Consider the following 17,129-nt stretch of genomic DNA (forward strand, 5'->3'; position numbering starts at 1 on the left):
TAAACGCTCCCTCTGGGTCAGCTCCCTTCAAAGTGTGACCATATCTGTCTAGTGTCCATGCCTGACATTATAAATGGTGAGAGCATTGACTGTAAGAGGTGTCTGCTTCTTTCCCTCCGTTTCTTCCCTTCTTCTTTTCCCTAGTTATTCTATTTCTCTTTCCTTCCTCCTTCCTCCCTCTTCTCGCGTGCTCTCTCCCCAGCCCCACTCATCCTTTCTTTTCTTCCTCTATTTCTTTTTCTCTTTGGTTCTCTACCAAGTCTTTCCGTGCCCACATGCAGGGGTCGCTTTCGGCCACCAAGCGGCGCTCAGCGACCGTCTAGGACGGACTTCTAACTTTCCCACAGGGTTCCAGGTTTTGGTTTGCAAGTGTCAGAAAGGTCAATCCACAAGTTTGGGGGTCGCTTCTAGGACACGAACCGCGCTGCAGCCTCAGAAGGGCTGTAGGAGAGCCGAGACAAGGCGCATCTGGTCCCCTCGGGTGGCCGCGGCCGGGCACAGAGGCTTGCGCGCGGGACCAGCGTGGCGAGGACCCGGAGCCAGGGAGCCGGTGAGCGCCGGGGGCCCCCGCCCTCCCCGACCGGCCGCTCCTCCCCTGGGTGGGTCCCCGCGCCTTTTCTGGCGGGGTCTATTTGCATAGAGGGAACTGCCCGCAGTGGCCGCTGCGTTGGAGCGGGCGGCTAGGGGGGCGTGCGCGATCCGCGGCCGCCGGGACGCCGATCCCCGCAGCCGCCGACCTGGATTCGCCCCGGACCGCAGCGCCGACGCAGAACCGACTGGACGCTATGGGCGCGGGCGAGCGCCCGACGGGCGGGGGAGGCGTGCAGGACCCTCGCGCGGGCTGCGGGGCCCGGGTGCTGGGCGCGCTGTGCCTGCTGCTGTCGGTGGGCTCGGCCGCTGCCTGCCTGCTGCTGGGCGCCCAGGCGGCCGCACTGCACGGCCGAGTGGCGGCGCTGGAGCAGGAACGCGAGCTGTGGCGGCGTGCGTGGCCGTCCGGAGCCCTGACCACCTGGGCCGAAACGCACCTGGAGCGCCTGCTGCAGGAGGTGAGGCGCACGATCGCGGGCCCGGGGATGTTACGCTGCGCGCGGGGGTGTGGGGCTGCGGGAGCGGCGTGATCGTCACCCCTAGGAACTGGGCTCACCCAGTGGATTGCACTGGGGTCGCTGGTCGTGAGGTGTCCTGCCGACCGGCTCCAGTGCCAGGACTTGCTTCTGTAGGAAAAACCATCCAAAGGGGCCGTTTAGGGGACACTCAGGAGCGAGGGTAAGGTAAGACCTTGGAGTAACAGTCCTGAGCGCTGCGTTTCTACTGAAGTGTGCGCTCAGACCCACCGCCTCCTGCCTGCTCCTGGCGCCCGAGATACTAATGAGGCTCGTGCGTCCCTAAGCTTGCTCAGCCTGTAACAGCCCGGATCCATCAAGGCTCGGGCCAGCCCTCCCTCGGTGCCCGAGAGGTTTGGCTTGCAGCGGCTCTGACTTGGAAGTGCAGTGTTCTCAAGCTGTCTTACTCAAACCGCACATCTGCAGGACGCAGCTGAGCTGCCTCTGTGTGCATTTGTCTGTTGCGATCGCCACAGCGCACTCTAGAGCGTCTTTGATTTGTTTTCTGAGAGTTAAGACGGCTGTTGTGAGCGAGGGTTTGGTGGCTCATCGTAATCCCAGAACTTGGGAGGCTAGAGGCTGGTTTAAGCTCTCTCTCTCTCTCTCTGTGTGTGTGTGTGTGTGTGTGTGTGTGTGTGTGTGTGTGTGTGTGTGTGTGTGTGTGTGTGTTTAAGATCCAGGTCCAGCCTGGGCTACAGAATAAGACTTTAAAAAGAACAGCAGCAGCAGAGCATAGGTGGAGCACGTCTCTAACCCCAGCACTTTGGAGGCAGAGGCAGACGGATTTCTGAGTTTGAGGCCAGCCTGTGCAGGACAGCCAGAGCTATATAGTGAGACCTTGTCTCGAGGGGGGGGGCGGAGATGGTCACTTTATGGTCGGACCTCTGAACCTCCGCATCTGATACGTTCGGCAGAACCTCTACCTTTTATGCAGCAAGCCTCTTTCCTGTAGAACTATGGCAGACACCAGCACACTAGTCAGAGTTTTTCTTGGCTCTGCTTCCCTTGTGGGAATGGTTATCCTCCTCCTGGGGGGAGGTGGCTGTCTCAGATCTAAAGAGGTGGGGATGTGGGGGGAGGGGTCACTCCTGAGCACAGTAGAAAATAAACCTTACTTCATGGTGGAGGAAGCAGGAAGACAGACAGGTGAGCTACCTACCACCCATTCCTAAGCGGTGCCCATCTGTGATCTTTGTTACTACACTGAGCCGCGCAGGGCTGGGGTGTAGGTCAGTGGTAGAGGCTTGCTTAGCACGTTCAAGGCCTTGGGTTGCACCCCTGGAATCAGATACAAGTATTGAGCTGTATATAGTGAGCTCGAGTGTACCCGAGATGGGGTGAATTTGAGATTTCAAAGGGAATGGAAGAACTCTAGAATTAACCTTCCTGTTCCCCACAGTTCCTTCTTAGTCACTTTAATAAGCCAACGTTACCTCTCCTGCTTGCTTCTCGGCAAAATTGCTGCTTCCTGAATGATTTCCTCTTTCCCTTGTTGAAGTGCCTGCAGAAGGCAGAGCCCAGCAGGCACACTATGGCAGTAGTTTCATAATTGCCGCCATTATCCTCTGCCAAGCCCCTAGAGACCGGGGTGTTGAACTGCTTTGTGGAGAGCCAGTTGCTTTCTACCTGTGAATACCATGCTGTCCTTTTTTTTCTCTTCTTCCTCTCCCTTCTCTTCTTCCCATTTCTTTCCTCTTCCTTCTCATTCTTGTTTCTCCGTTTCCTTCCTGCTATCACCCTTCCTTCTCTTTTTCCATCTCATATCATTTTTTCAGATAGAGTCTTGCTATATTGTCCAGGCTTGCCTGGGACTCACTATGTAGCCCAGGCTGGCCTCAAATTTGCAGTGATCCTCCTGCCTCTGTCTCCAGAGTGCTGAGATTACAGGCATGGACCACCATGCCTAGCCTCATACTTTTTTCCCCCTTTGCTGAGACAGGGTCTTTCTTGTTACGTAGTCCTAACTGGCCTTGAACTCAATACTGGCTTCCTACTCTGGACTTTAAAGGCAAAAGAAAAAAATTCAGGCCCTGAGATCCCCACCCCTACCCATTGAGAACCGCTGTACCCTTCAACACATGGTACTGTGGCTATGTATCCATGTTCTGAGGCACTGTGATGCTCCAAGTGCAGACTGTGGGGATTGGAGTGTAGACGGGCTCCTTTTTCATTCCGGGAAGAGTCAGAGATGACCCAGCTCCAACACTTGAGGGTTGTTTTCTGCTGCGGGTCTCTCTGTCTCTAGTGACAAGGTCCCACTCTCCCTGAGTGCTGTTTGGGTCCTGCTGCTTGTTAAATGTTTCTGGGTGGGGAATGCACACACTGATCAGGATGGGAGATCTTGGGAGGCACTTTATGGGGAGCCCACAGTGGGCTTGACCTCCATGTGTAGATAGTTTTTCTAACCTTTCGGTATGGAGGTAGGGAGGATAAACACTTATCAAACTGAACATCTCTAGGGAAACGATGCTTGGATTCAGCATGTTTCCTAGCTTGCTTTGCTCCCTGGGAAGCCCCTTTTTAAGTCACCGCTGAAGTAGCTGTGTATAAACAAGTGCCTGTTGCTTGCTCTTTAACCAATAAAGTCGTGTGTAGAGGATCCGAGGCAGAAACCATGTCCAAATTTTAAAAAAAGAAACTCTTGCCAACCACACACAAGTTTAATGTCAGGGGGAAAAGAAATGAGTCAACAAAAGCCACTGTTTATAGGGGACCCACTGTCCCTGTTCCCTTGGGAACAGAACCATGACATCAGTTTTTCTGGGGCCGGCTGATGTGCCTGATAACATAGCTACAGAAGGAATATTCATGTTCTGTCGTGATTATCGAAGGACTCTTCCTGCAGTACATATGGGAAAGAAAGGACTTTCAGAATATCAAAACAAGATTTCCAAGCAAGAGCCATTAAAGGCAGTATCTTTAGTAGGATCTAAAAATATTCACGCAAAACCAAACATCTCCTATTCTGCTTTGAAAGTGCCTTAAGTAACTGCCCAATTAATCCCCGGCTCAGCAATCACACCTCTAGCTAGTGTTGCAGAAGCTGAGAATGCAGAACGCATAGCTTTCATACTGCAGTGAAAAACTTAATGCAGAGGATTAAAGCAATAGTTGATTGTGTTCAGAGGAGGCCCTTTCCAGCTCAGAGTGGCTTTATTGTTGGCTCTTGGCCTTCTATTGTCCAGACCAGTTTGAAAACAAGGAAAGACCAGAAAGCTGGATAACACTCAAGCACTTTCCTTCCTATGTATTTGGTTGTGTTACTGTCAAATCCAGAATCCAGTGTGACTTTCTCAGCCTCTCTGGTAGTCGGCTTCTCAGGGATGCCCTGTGGGGTCTCTGGTAGTCGGCTTGTAGGGCTGCTCTGTGGAGTTTCTGTTAATAAAGATGCCTAGAAATGGAATATAAATCAGCTCTGATTCGGTTCCTTGACATTTTCTGGCTCCAACCAGCCCCCCTCACCTCCCCCCACCCCCCGGAAAAAAGAAGTTTCCTTCCAATTACTTTCTGGCACACTTTACTTTCTCTTTCTGCTGTTCCCTTTGCCTTTAAAACTTTTTTTTTTTTTTTTTTTAAATGCTGCCATTTGGGAGAGCTTTGTAATAATAGCAATGTGTTTAGAAGAAGCCAACTGTGTGGGGTGTTCTCTCCAAAGACACTTTAGAGTTGTTGAATTGGTCATTTCCAGGCTGACTTTGAAGGGGGGGGGGAACGAGGCAGGCTCCTGAAAGAGGATTGAGGTGCTCTGGAAGCTGACTGAATGCTACCATGCAACCAAGCCAGGCAATGCTGCACATGGTGTTCATCCCATGAAGGGAGTTTGAGACCTGGCCCCGACATGTATAAGCTGCCATCTGACTTCTTCGGCTTCTTGCTCCTCAGCCTCCTTTTTCTAATGGCACGTGTAATGAGAGGCAAGTAGGCTGATGCGGAGGCCACTCCTGGTTGATGCTAGGGTTAGGATGTCACTCAAGATATCCCCCAAAGGTTCATGCACTGAGAGCCTAGTTGCCAGGATGCCAATGCTGGGAGGTGGCGCGGGCCTTTAAGAGGTGGTAGAGCCCAGCTGAAGTCCTTAGGTCAGTCTTAGACATGCCGACCTTTAGATTATAGGATGCCCCCTGTTCTGACTTCTTGATGGTGCTGTGATTCATTGCCTCCCCTTTCATCCTCTGCTTCTCTCTCTTCCTCTCCCTTCCTGCCATCATACCATCTGCCAATAGGTCATGACCAGAGGCAAAAAGAAAGAGGCTGCCTGATCTTGCACTTTCGGTCTACAAGAGTGTGCTAAATCTCTTTTCTTTATAAAATATCCGGTCTCTAGTGTTTGATTATAATAATGAAAAACAGGCCAGTCGTCAGACAGGGTCTCATTACATAGCCCAGACTGACTTTGAATTCACTATGTAGCCTAGGCTGACTTCAAACTTGTAGTCCTCCTGCCTCAGCCTCCTCAGTGCTGATATTATGAGCATGCATCACCATGCCTAAGAGTAGATATGCTTTAGATGGCAGGTAATGGGATGCCTGATGTGGCTGCTTAACCGTGATGATCTAATGGCAGCATTGGATTAGCTCGTATAGTAAGAGAAGCCTGGAATACAGCGGACTTGGGCAGTTCATGGCTCGCACCTTGGTGCCAGATTGTGCTGGCAGTTCTCTACTTTTCCAGGGCCCTGGTCTGAAACTCCCTTGGCACCAAATAGCTAAGGTAGGGGATGGAAGAGAAAGGGCTACCCTCCTGAGCTTCCCCCTAGTGTTTAAACCTGGGGGAAATGCTGGAGGCTTCTTACAGCAGAATCCCCTTGTAGCTGTCAGCCAGAATCAGGTCACGTGACCATGGCCACCCTTTCACTGGTGAAGGTAATGAGCTGCCAACCGGGGGGGCTTCAGCCAATCTGGATTCATCCTCTGGGGCTGGGCACCTTGCCACTGGAATAGAATCGAGGCTTTGTTAGGAAGGAAAGACAACTTGGGGACTGCCCAGCAGTGTCAGCCAGGTGCTAACTGTTGCTGATGCCACTTTGGAGCACAGGGGTAGCGCTATGCTATGCTAGCTTCTCACGGTTTCCACAACCGTATTCTCCTTCCGCTCCGTGTTTCCCAAGCACCACACTGAGGACCCGTCTCCAGTGACGAACCCGTTGTGCCTTGGGAACTCGCTGCCCATATTCAGCTCTTGTCCAACCCGAGTTGGAGGGAACACTCGTGTGTTTGAATTCTTCCTGGTGCGTTCCCATTCTCTGCAGTTGCATTAGCCTGTTGCATTTTCTGTTAGCATAACACAACGTCAGAGGCTTGACCACTTATAAAGAGTACAGGTTTATTGAGTTCATTGCTATGGAGGTAGAAAGTCCAAAGAGCATGACACTTGCTTTGGTGGGGGCTCCTGGTGACATCATGTCATGTCAGATGTAGTACGGAAGAGCCAAGGCAAAAGGGGGAGGAGAAGCCAGCGCACAGATGGGTTCTTACAACAACCCTCTCTCATGAGGACTAACTCAGAGGTCCAGCGTGCTACCTTAATCCCTTCCCAGGGCACCATCTCCAACGACTTAAGGAATCCCGCTAGGCCCCACCTCTTAGAGTCCTGTTTCTTAACATGACATGGTCATACAGAGGACCAAGCTTTGGACACATAGGCCCTGGGGGTGGTCTTTAACCCTTGACTGGCCTGTCGTGCTGACGTGCTCTAACTCTGTTCCCAGCGTTTGCAGAGAAAGGTATCACTTCACATCACCGCCAGAAATGGGAGTGACTGCAGGTGGAGGCAGCTGGCCCAGCCGATCTGAGCCCTGAGATCTGATGTGTGGGCTGCGCCTGTCCCTGCTCAGTGCGCCCAGGCAGCTCTGCGTCTCTCAGTCCTGCTTCCCAAGCCAGAGATCTCTGCAAACATATTTCAATGTGGGCTCTGAATCCTGCAGCAGAGGAGGTCATGGTCCCCACGGCAGGGTGTCTGTCCCCTTTTCCTTTACTAAGAATGATCTATGTACATGCTGCGTCTGCAGTCACGTTGCAGACAGAGAGGAACGCTGGCGCTCCATTTGCTTTCTCCTTATTTTGCAGTCCAGGATCCCAGTCTATAACCTGGGGCTACCTTCACTTTGGGTTAACCTAGTCTTGATAATCCTTCACAGACTTGTCTAGAGACGTGTCCCTTCCGTGAGTCTACATTCTGGCAAGTTAGCAGTATTAACTATCATACTCACTAGGTAGCCAAGGATGGCCCTGAAATCTTGATCCTCCTGCCTCTACCTCCCAAGTACTGGAGTTGCAGGTGTGTGTTACTATACCACACTAGCATGGTATTTAAGTCAACCTTTCTATGTCTTTTGAGTCCTGTACCTTCAGACAATGTAACGGAGCCCCTCTCTGCTGAAGGGGGCTCAGATCCCAAAAGGCTTCATGGTGTGAATATCCTAGAAGTTAGAGTGCGTATCTGCTCAGGCACAGCTGCTGGCTGTCTTGATCTGGGGCTTCAGTTGGTTCCATATTTCTTAAGGATGTCCTCAATGCTTCAGTTGGTTCCATATTTCTTAAGGATGTCCTCAATGTCTTCAGGAGATGCCAGGGAAGCTTCTAGAAGCAACAGATTCACACTCATAGCATCAGAGTTTCTTTTCTGCTGCAGTACTGACAGAAATTCCCTAGTTCACTCTCTGAGAATCCACTATACATTAACAGTATCCATCAATGGGATTATTTGTGTGGGACACTGAGCCCAGCAGAGTGCCTCTGTAATCAGCCAGATTCCGGGGTGTGTGTGTGTGTGTGTGTGTGTGTGTGTGTGTGTGTGTGTGTGTACATGTATATATGGCCTGAAGGATGGAGAAGTCGAGGATGTCTCAAAGGATAATCTGTAGAGAGAGGGAGATTGGAGATATGAAGAAATTCAACCTTATTGGCTTGAAATTTAGCCAAAGGAAGGTTTGTGCATTTGTTTGTTTTTATTTCATTCATTCGTTCATTCATTCATTCATTCATTCATTCATTTATTCAGTGTGTATGCTTTGTGTGTGCGTGCATGCACACACTACAGTGCATTTGTAGAAGCCAGAAAATAACTTCCGGTAGTCAATCATTTCCCTCCACCTTGTGGGCTCTGGAAATCTACCTCAGGTTTTCCGGCTTAGTGATAATCTCCTTTACCCAATGAGCCATCTTTCAGCCCCTTTATGTTAGATTTTCAGCCTAGGGTAGGTGCCTATGCCCGAGTCATCTTCTCAGGAGGTGGTCTCATGAGGGGACCCAGCTCCTCTCTGGCGTGCTTACGGAATCTTTGGGTAGTAGCCTGAAGACTGGGGGCCACTATGGGTGAGGTGCCTTACCTGGCACTGATCCAGGAGGCCTAGGTTTGAGAGAAGAAAATGTCCATGGTGCGGAGTGAGAGGCCAGCTCTGCTCACTGCTGTGTGGCCAGGGTGGCTGCCAGCCCCTTAGTCCTCTGAATATGGAGGTAGGGCTTGGCCCATGCTGGTCCACAGACATGGAGCAGGAGAGAGAAGTCTGGACAGGCACTCTGTCACAGAGAAGCTGTCCCGTGACCCTTGCTTGGCATAATGGATGACTCATAGCCCCCTGTTAGAGTGCAGCAAGGCCACTTCTATTCAGGGTTACCGTGGACAGTTAGAGGCCGCCATATTGGATTTTGCAGAGACTGGCCTCTTGAGTCCTGCACTAGGAAGTAGCAGGGTAGAGTTGAGGAGCCGGACAGCAGGCAATGAATAGAAAATGACTGAGTGGAAGGTCATAGCAAAGGAGCTCTTGTTAAACTGACTTGACAGGATTCTTGCTGAGAACAGGCCAGGGTGACCAGATATCACTTGCAGGATAGTGGGTGTCATATGTCTGATCTTGAATGCTCCCCCAAGTCTCATCTGTGGAAGCCTTGGCCCCTGCCCTGTGGTGCTATTAGGAGCTGGTGGGACCTTTAAGGAGATAGGGTCTAATGGAGGGAAGTTAGGTCAATGGAACACGCCTTTGAAGAGGACTTTAGAAAGGATCCCCCTGTCTCTCTTTTTCTCTTCCAAGCCTTCATGTTATGGCTAGGCCTTACCCATTATACTGTCCCCTCCATGACATACTGCATTCCACCCTCAGAGAAGCCTGTTCCTCATCCCAGGTTTCCACATTTCTCTCTCTTCTCTAAATATCCTTAACCTGCTCCACGAGGCTCTGCCAAATGTGGGGGAGAGCTGAGGCCCCCTAAAACCAGACCTGCTCTGTTCATGCTAACGTTGCCTCAGCCCTCCAGTTCTTTCCACTATGATGTCCTTTAATAGTACTTTGATGGAGGCCGTCACCCTCTGTGTCTGTGGGATTCAGGACCCCTAGATACCAAATCCCCTGATGCTGGGAGCCCTTCATGTAAGGTGGCATGGTATTTGCATATAACCTTCTCAGGTCCTTCATCACACTTCAAATCATCTTGAAAGCCCTCACGGCTCCTAATAGGATGTAAGCAGTTGACATCATGTATTGTTCAGGTATTTTAGGCAAGAGAAAAAGAAGTCTGTGCACGTTTGGTACAGCTGTGGTGTTCCCCTAGTGGTGTTTAGTTATTATTGGGGGGTGGGGGGGAAATGTACCAGGGCCTACATGTGGAGGTCAGAGGACAACTTTGTGGACCCAGTTCTCTCCTTCAGCTTTACATGGCATGGTGGTTTGTTTAATTGCCAATTTGATGCAACCTAAAATCACCCAGGAAGAGAGTCTCCATGCTGGACATGTCTGTAGAGGATTATCTTGATTGCCTCAACCGATATGGAAAGATCCAGCCTGAAAGTGGGTGGCACCATTCCTTGATTGGGGCCCTGGGCTAAGAGTAGAGCTAGAAAAGGCCAGCTAAGCACAAGGCATGCGTGGTTCGTCTCTCTCTGGTCTTGACTGTGGATGTGCTGTGACTAGCTGTTGTGAAGCTCCATACACTTAGACTTGCCCAAAGGAGTGGACTAGAGCCTGAAAAGTAAGGTAGACCAAACGCTTTCTCCCCGAGGCTGCTTTTTGCCAGGGTGGTTCACCACAGCAGCAGAAAACAAACAAGAACATGTGAGTCTGTGGATCAGCTGGAACCCTGGTCACCAGATTTTGCGGCAAGCTCCTCTACCTGCTGAGCCGGAGTTTTTGATCCGTAGTTCCTTAAACCAGCAAACACAGAACTCCAGAGATGGAGGGAGGGCTGAGCACATTAGGGAATCATCACCCAAACACAGCTGTCTTTCCCTGATTATCTTCTTCCTTTTCTTTTCTTTTTTTGCAGTGTTCAAACTCCAGTCTTCCGTATGCTAGGCACCCATTCCACTACTGAGCTCTCCTAACCCCTTACCCTTGGGCATACTTTTCCGTTGTTGAGACAGGCTCTCACTGTGTATAGCCTGGGCTGGCTTTGGACACCTGCTCAGCCTGCCTCTACTTCCCAAATGCTGGTGTTATAAATGATACCATTGCACCTGGCTCTAAAATAGATCTTGATTCAAAACAGGCCACCTTTCTGGTAATGATCACTCTTCACCCTGACAGAGGAGCTGTGTGCTTTTTTTACATAATCCCTCACAATTCTCCTCCATGGAGAGACTGGCGTTCAGTTCATTTAAAACACGGAGCACATGCCATTTATAACTCACTTTTATGCTGTTGAACTTTACATCAATATTTTTCTAGATAACATGTCATCTTTATGGTCATTAATTTTTTTAACCTTTGGGGGGTTGTTGCTGTTGTGGTTTTATTTTGTTTTGTTTTTGAGACAGAGTTTCTCTGTGTGTGTTCCTGTCTGTCCTGGAACTCACTCTGTAGGCCAGGCTGGCTTCACACTCACAAAGATACACCTGCCTCTGCCTCAAGTTCTAGGATTAAAGATGTGCGCCACCACCGCCCGGCTAACCTTTACTTTTATTTTACATGTATGGGTATTCTACCTGCACGTCTGTCTGTGTACCACATGCATACAGTGCCTGCAGATGCCAGAAGAGGGCGCTGGATATCCTAGGACTAGAGATACAAGTGGTTGGGAGACACCATATAGATACTGGGAATCAAACCTCAGTCCTCTGGGAGAGCAACCAGTGATCTTAACTGCTGAGCTATCTCTCCAGCCACTTTGTGGTCTTGTTTAATGGCTACATAGTGTCCCAGATAACGTGCACCTAACTATCCACATGGTGTGTAGGGTGAGGCCTCCTCCATGTTATTTTTGGCATGGGCAGGGACACAGTTCTGTGAGGAAATTCTGTATATCAGCGTCCGTTCTTTGGGATGTAGGGTGGCTAGATGAGGAAGATGTCCTTAGGGCCTTGAAAGGGTTTTGTTTTCATTTATCTTATTATTTATTGATTTGGGTGCCAGGGCCTTGGGAATGGTTGGCACTTTATCACTGTGTTGCTCAGTTTTTGTCAATTTGACACATACTAGGGTCACCTGAGAAGAGAGACCCTCAGTTAGGAATTGACTCCATCAGATTGGCCTGTGGGCTAGTCTATGAGGTGTTTTCTTGATCCGTGGTTGACATGGGAGGGCCCACACCTGGGCAGGTGGTCCTGGGTGGTATGGAAAGCAGGCTGAGCAAGTTAGTAAACAATATTATTTCGTGACCTCAGCTTCCGTTTCAACCTCCGGGTTCCTGCCTCGACTTCCCTCAATGCTAGACCATGACTCGTAAGCCAAGTGAAAAACCCTTCCCTCCCCCGGGGTTGACACAGGCACCAGAGAGCAAAATCAGGACAACCACGGCGTTCCGCCCCCAGCCCTTGTTTTAGCATTTCAGTTACTCCTGCCTCTCGTGATCCTCGGAAGCTGTGGCTCCATCGTGAAGTCTTGCCTCCAGCTTCCTGGTGGGCAAAGTTGGCTTCATGTCCTTTCTTTGTGCTTATCCCCACTAAAAAGCAAAAAGAGGCCCTTAACAAGAGAGAGAAAAAAAAACAAACAAAAACCCAAAGATTTCTTCCCAGAATCGGGCGCTGTGGTGGAAGGTGACAGAGACCTTTTTAAATGATGTGTGGCAGTGCCAGGCACCAAGGCCTAGTCTATGCTTGACTTCCAATTGTGCAGATCAAAGTTAACTCAGTCTGGAAAAGTTTTCCAGTGTCCATACACAGTCTCCAGTCCTTGCTTGTCCAGTGTGTAGAATCAGAATTAATCTTTATTTTTATGTTTATGCTTATTTGCTTATTCATTTATCATGTGTGGGATCCACGTGGAGGTCAGAGGACAACCCAAGGGAGTTGTTGATTTTTGTCCCCCACTCTTTGGGAAGTGGGATCCAGGGATTGAACTCATGTGGCCAGACATGGCTATGAGTGTCTTTAACCACTGAGCCATCTTGTCAGCTCCAGCTTTAATCTGTAATTGTTGACACAAGCATTCAGAAAAACATCCCTTCATCATGTCCAGAGACATATTTTAGGACTTAGCACGAACCACTGGGGAGAGAGCTAGGTCTACAGATGGAGTTTAAAGAAAGTCACGGCAGTGGATGGCCTAGAGAAAGACAACTGAGGACCCCCTCCCCAGCAGCCCACGCCTTCCTTGCGCTGCTGGAGATGGAACTGAGGCTTCTCTCATTATGGGCAATCGCTCCACCACCGGACTACACTTTAACCCTTTCTTATATGCCCGCCTGCGTGGATAGTTTTGCAGGTATGGCCTCCAGCTTCTCATTCACGTCTCCAGTGGCCTTTGCTCCTACTGTTCGTGAGGAGGGAGTCATTGTAGGGACAGTGACATCGGAACATCTAAGGGTGTACTTCTGAACCCATTCCCCAGCCCTCTTGCCCTGTGCCCTTTTCTCAGCCCTGTGCCCAGCCCGGGGGCGGGGGGGGGCACCATTGAGTGCGGAGTAGCAGGGACAGCAGCAGCCTCTTCTGCCAGGGTACACAGCCTTGCAGCCATCTGTAAGTGACGGATGTATGGAAGACGTTAGCCTTAAGCAGACCCAGGTTCCCATCCCAACTCTGCCATTTCCCAGCTTGGTGACTTCTGGTAACTGACTGTTTTTCTAACTTCAGTTTGCTCATCTGTTAAGCAGGGCTTGTGGTGCCTGCCTGGCATGGTTTCCGTGGGAGTAGAGTGGGAAGCGCTCTGTGCATTGTGGGCACTCTAAGGGCACTCTTCTCTCCAAAATGCTTTCTTTATTGAGCCTAGAAGGAATGGCTGGATGGGCCTGTTGGCTAATTGGAGCAGTCTCAAGGTTACGCAGCTGACCTCATGATCCTTTAGCTGGGCGTAGCCGTGCACGCCTGTAATCCCAGCACTCAGGAGGCTGAGGCAGCATGGTCATCAGTTCAAGGGCAGATGGATTCACGTGTATGAATTCACAGTGAGGCTTTGACTCAAAATGCCCCAAACAAAGCAAAGTACAATGCCAACTCCCTTAACACTGTGATTCTGCTATCGTATTAAAGCCATACAATGCAAATTATATATATATATATATATCACACCTTTAGGTTTTGAGTCCCCAGGGCTGAGACTCGTTGCTTGGTAGTTGAAAGCAAACACAGAACTGACCTCATGACCCAATTTTTCTGGGTTTCTCATTTGTGCAGAAGGAGAGACTTCCCACGTAATTAAAAAAAAATTGTATTTATGACCAAAAAGAAAAGCCAACGTGCTCATGGAAGTAACTGCATTTGTCATTGCGACGGGTATCGGATCGAGTGCATTTGCTGTGACTGATCTGTTAGCCTGGCTCTGTGGCTGCACAGTGCAGCATACACATGCTTGAGTGCTCGTGATAAACCTGGAGAACCACAGGCTTCCCACATCTGCTTCAGTTCACATTTGTAAATGAGAGAATTCATTTCCCCGATGTAGCCAGGAAATCTGGGCCGAGGGGGCCAGGGCGGGGGTGCTTTCACATGGGCAGTGTGAACAGCCAAAGTGGAATTCATTTCCAACTTTTTGAGTTGTGAAACAAATCATAAAACAATTAAAATATAGTCCGGTTTAAAAAAAATTAAATAAAACTGACTCAAGTTTGGTCCTCTGGGGAAAACACTCCACAGGGAAGGTGGGGTCTGTGCATTTGTGTAGTTACCTTTTGTGGGGGGAAGGCCTTGGCCACGATATCCTATCTTCAGCCCCAAGTTGTGGTGCGGTCCATAAAGAGCAATCCTGTGGTGGCCGTGGGGCAGTAGCATGTGAGAACATGACATGACGTAAAAGAGCAAAAAAATGTGTGGGCAGGTGTGCTCATGAGTGTGTGTTTGTGTATGTGTACCTGAGTGTGTGTATGTGCACCAGCATGTATATCAGTGTGTGCCTGTATGTGACCATATGTGTTCATGCATGTGGGTGTGTGTATTATTGAGTGCATGCCTATATGTGTGACTATATGCATGCATGTGACCGTGTATGTGAGCGTACATATTTGCATGTGAGTGTGGCTATATGTCTGCATGTGTGTGCATAAGTGCACACATGCATGGGTGTGAGAGTTTGTGCATATATGTGGGTGTGTGAGAGTTGGTCTACATGAACCCACATGTGGGGAGCTGCAGAGGAATCCAGCAGAGTGACTATCATGTGCCCACATGGGACTGGTCTAGCCTGTGCTCTTTGGTAGAAGCTTTTTCACCCAGGTTCCCCCATGAGCCTCCTACAGTGGGCTCCGTGTAGCTCCTTTGTGGGAATCAGAGCTGGCTTTTCTAGGCCCCAGCTTCCTCTGCTGGGAAAAAGGCCGCAGAATCCGCCTCACTGGGTCCCCGTGGGGCTCTCCTTAGTTGTACCCCAGCAAGGTGAAGGGAAGGCCTGGGGCCTGTTAATGTCTAGTACAGAAGACCTTTGGGGGACCTCACTAGCTATTCCCTGGGGCCCGAGGAGGAGGACACTCACTTGGCCCTGCTCCCTGGTCCTCACAGACTCCTTGCTGCTTCTTTTTCTTGGTCCTCAGAGGTTCTGTGGCCGTCTGAAAGAAGAATGGCATCAGGATGGGTTGTCTGTGAGCCCTGGTGGCCATTAGTGTGCTAAGCTGCCGTGACAAAGCACCACGGACTGGGGGCTTGAACAGCAGAGCTGGGTTTTCTCCCAACTGTGGCGGCTAGAAGTCTGGCATCACTGTGTTGACAGGGTTGGTTTCTTCTGAGGCTGCTCTTGGCTTCCACATGGGTGTGTTCTTGCTGTGTCTGCCCGCCAGCTTCCCTCTGTGTCCCTCTGTGTGCCTCTGTGTGCCGGTCCCCTCTTACTGGGACACTGACTTCTTGGGTCACTTCATCTTACCCCACTTATCTCTCTAAGGCCCCATTTTCAAATACAGGTGCATCCTGAGCTGCTGGGATCAGGACTTCATCATAGAAACTTGGTGGGAACACGGGTTAGCCCATGACATCATCGAATTCAAGCTTGATGTGTCAGAGGGAACGACCAGGTGTGTTCGGCCCAAAACACTGCGACATGATGTGTCGTCTACAGAGGTTATGCCCCCAAACTGTGTGGTTGATTTACAAGGAAACACCTATGTTTTTACGTGTGTGCATGCGTGTAGAGATGTGTGTGTGGTGTGTGTGTGTGTGTGTGTGTGTGTGTGTGTGTGTGTGTATGTAGGCCAGAGATTGATGTCGCTTTCTTCCTCGGTCATTCTCTATGCTATATTTTTAAAATTAAAATTAGATTTGGGCCAGGAGGATGGCTCTGAGCGGGTAGGAATTATATGTGTTTGTTTATAACTATCCAGAATCGGTTTTCTTCTTCTCTCATGTGGATCTAGGGCTGAGCATCAAATCTGGATCATCACCTTTCCCCACTGAGTCTTCTCACTAGCTCTTCACCTTCTTTACTAAGACAAAGTGTCCCCTGAGCCTAGAGATCCTCAGCTAGTTAGCCCAGCTGGCCCTCAAGCCCCGGGGACCTCCTGTCTCCTCCCCAGTGCTGGATTCCCATCTCACACCTCATACCTGGGTTTTCTTGAGTTCTGGGGGTCAAAGCCTGTTCTTCGTCTTTGCAGGGCAAACATGTTACCCACCGGGATACCTCCCCACGTTACAATGTTTTAAGTAAACCGTATAGTTTTGTGTTCAGCTACATTCACAGCTGTCCTCAGCCACCTGCAACCCACCTGCTTGGATGCAGATGCTGGGGTGAGCTGGAAGCAGAGAGCTGATGCTTAGGGATTTAGGCAGGGCCTGACAAGCAGGCCTGAGACTGTAGAGACCCTGGCTGTCATGTGGAGGAGGCTTAGCCTGTCTGTCTCCCAGCAGCCTGAGGGGTCTCTCAAGCAGCCAAAAAGCTGTGGTGAAAACCCTCTATCCAGCAGGAGGGCCTCAGAAGGGATTCTTCCTGACATCTCCATGTGAGGAACCCTCACAGTGGGTCCATTGGGAAGTGATGCGTGCCCTTCAAAGTGAATGAATAGCAGCGCCAATGGAGGATTCCCAAAGAACTGGATTTTGTTTGTAGACCACCCCTTTCAATACATTAGCATGCACTTTGAAACAAGCAGTCTTCAGGAAATCTGCCTGCTGATGTGGTTTGGAAGAGAGTCCCTCGCCGTGCTGATGGGAGTCACTGATTAAACCCACATTCCTTCCAGAATAGTCTGGAGCCCCTGCCAAATGCCTGGGCCAGGCTAGCGGCTCTCTAGTTTGAGTTTGCCGTGACAGGGAGGTTTTACCTGGTACTTGGGGGTGGGGAGGATCTGAAGTTCAGGGAGATGCTGGCTGGCCCCAGATACATGCCCACAGCCCCCGAAACCACCCAGGCCTTGGGAAGTGGGGACCTGGAACTTTTTCATCATTGTTTTTCTTAGTTTGTGATTGACCCACAAGGACGTTTCACTTAGTTAAATTGTACAACTTGATACATTTAGATACATTTGCACCCTTGGGACCTTTCCAACAATCAAGTTCTTGCCTATAGCTGTTGCCCTCCAAATTTCTTCATGCTTGCTTGGCGTCTCTCCTTTCCATCCCTCTGCCAGCCCATCAGGAATCCCTGGATTTCTGTTACTTTTGATTAGTTGTCATTCTTTTTGAAAAAACCACTTCTTTGTTGTGTGTGTGATGCATGTGGGTGCATGGGCATGCCATGCTGTGCA

General features: G+C 50.0%; 1 protein-coding gene across 1 annotated transcript in view; it reads left to right on the plus strand.

Moving 5' to 3' along the window:
* The first annotated feature begins 491 nt into the window (after window positions 1-491).
* Window positions 492-17,129, plus strand: part of Col23a1 (collagen type XXIII alpha 1 chain) — a 299,491-nt gene continuing 282,853 nt past the window's right edge. Inside the window, 1 exon segment of the mRNA XM_028857241.2 lies at window positions 492-1,046. Within this exon segment, the coding sequence (XP_028713074.1) occupies window positions 786-1,046 (261 nt within the window). The 5' untranslated portion in view covers window positions 492-785.

This window comes from Peromyscus leucopus, chromosome 8b (genome assembly GCF_004664715.2).
Source record: "Peromyscus leucopus breed LL Stock chromosome 8b, UCI_PerLeu_2.1, whole genome shotgun sequence".
NCBI classification, from domain to species: domain Eukaryota; kingdom Metazoa; phylum Chordata; class Mammalia; order Rodentia; family Cricetidae; genus Peromyscus; species Peromyscus leucopus.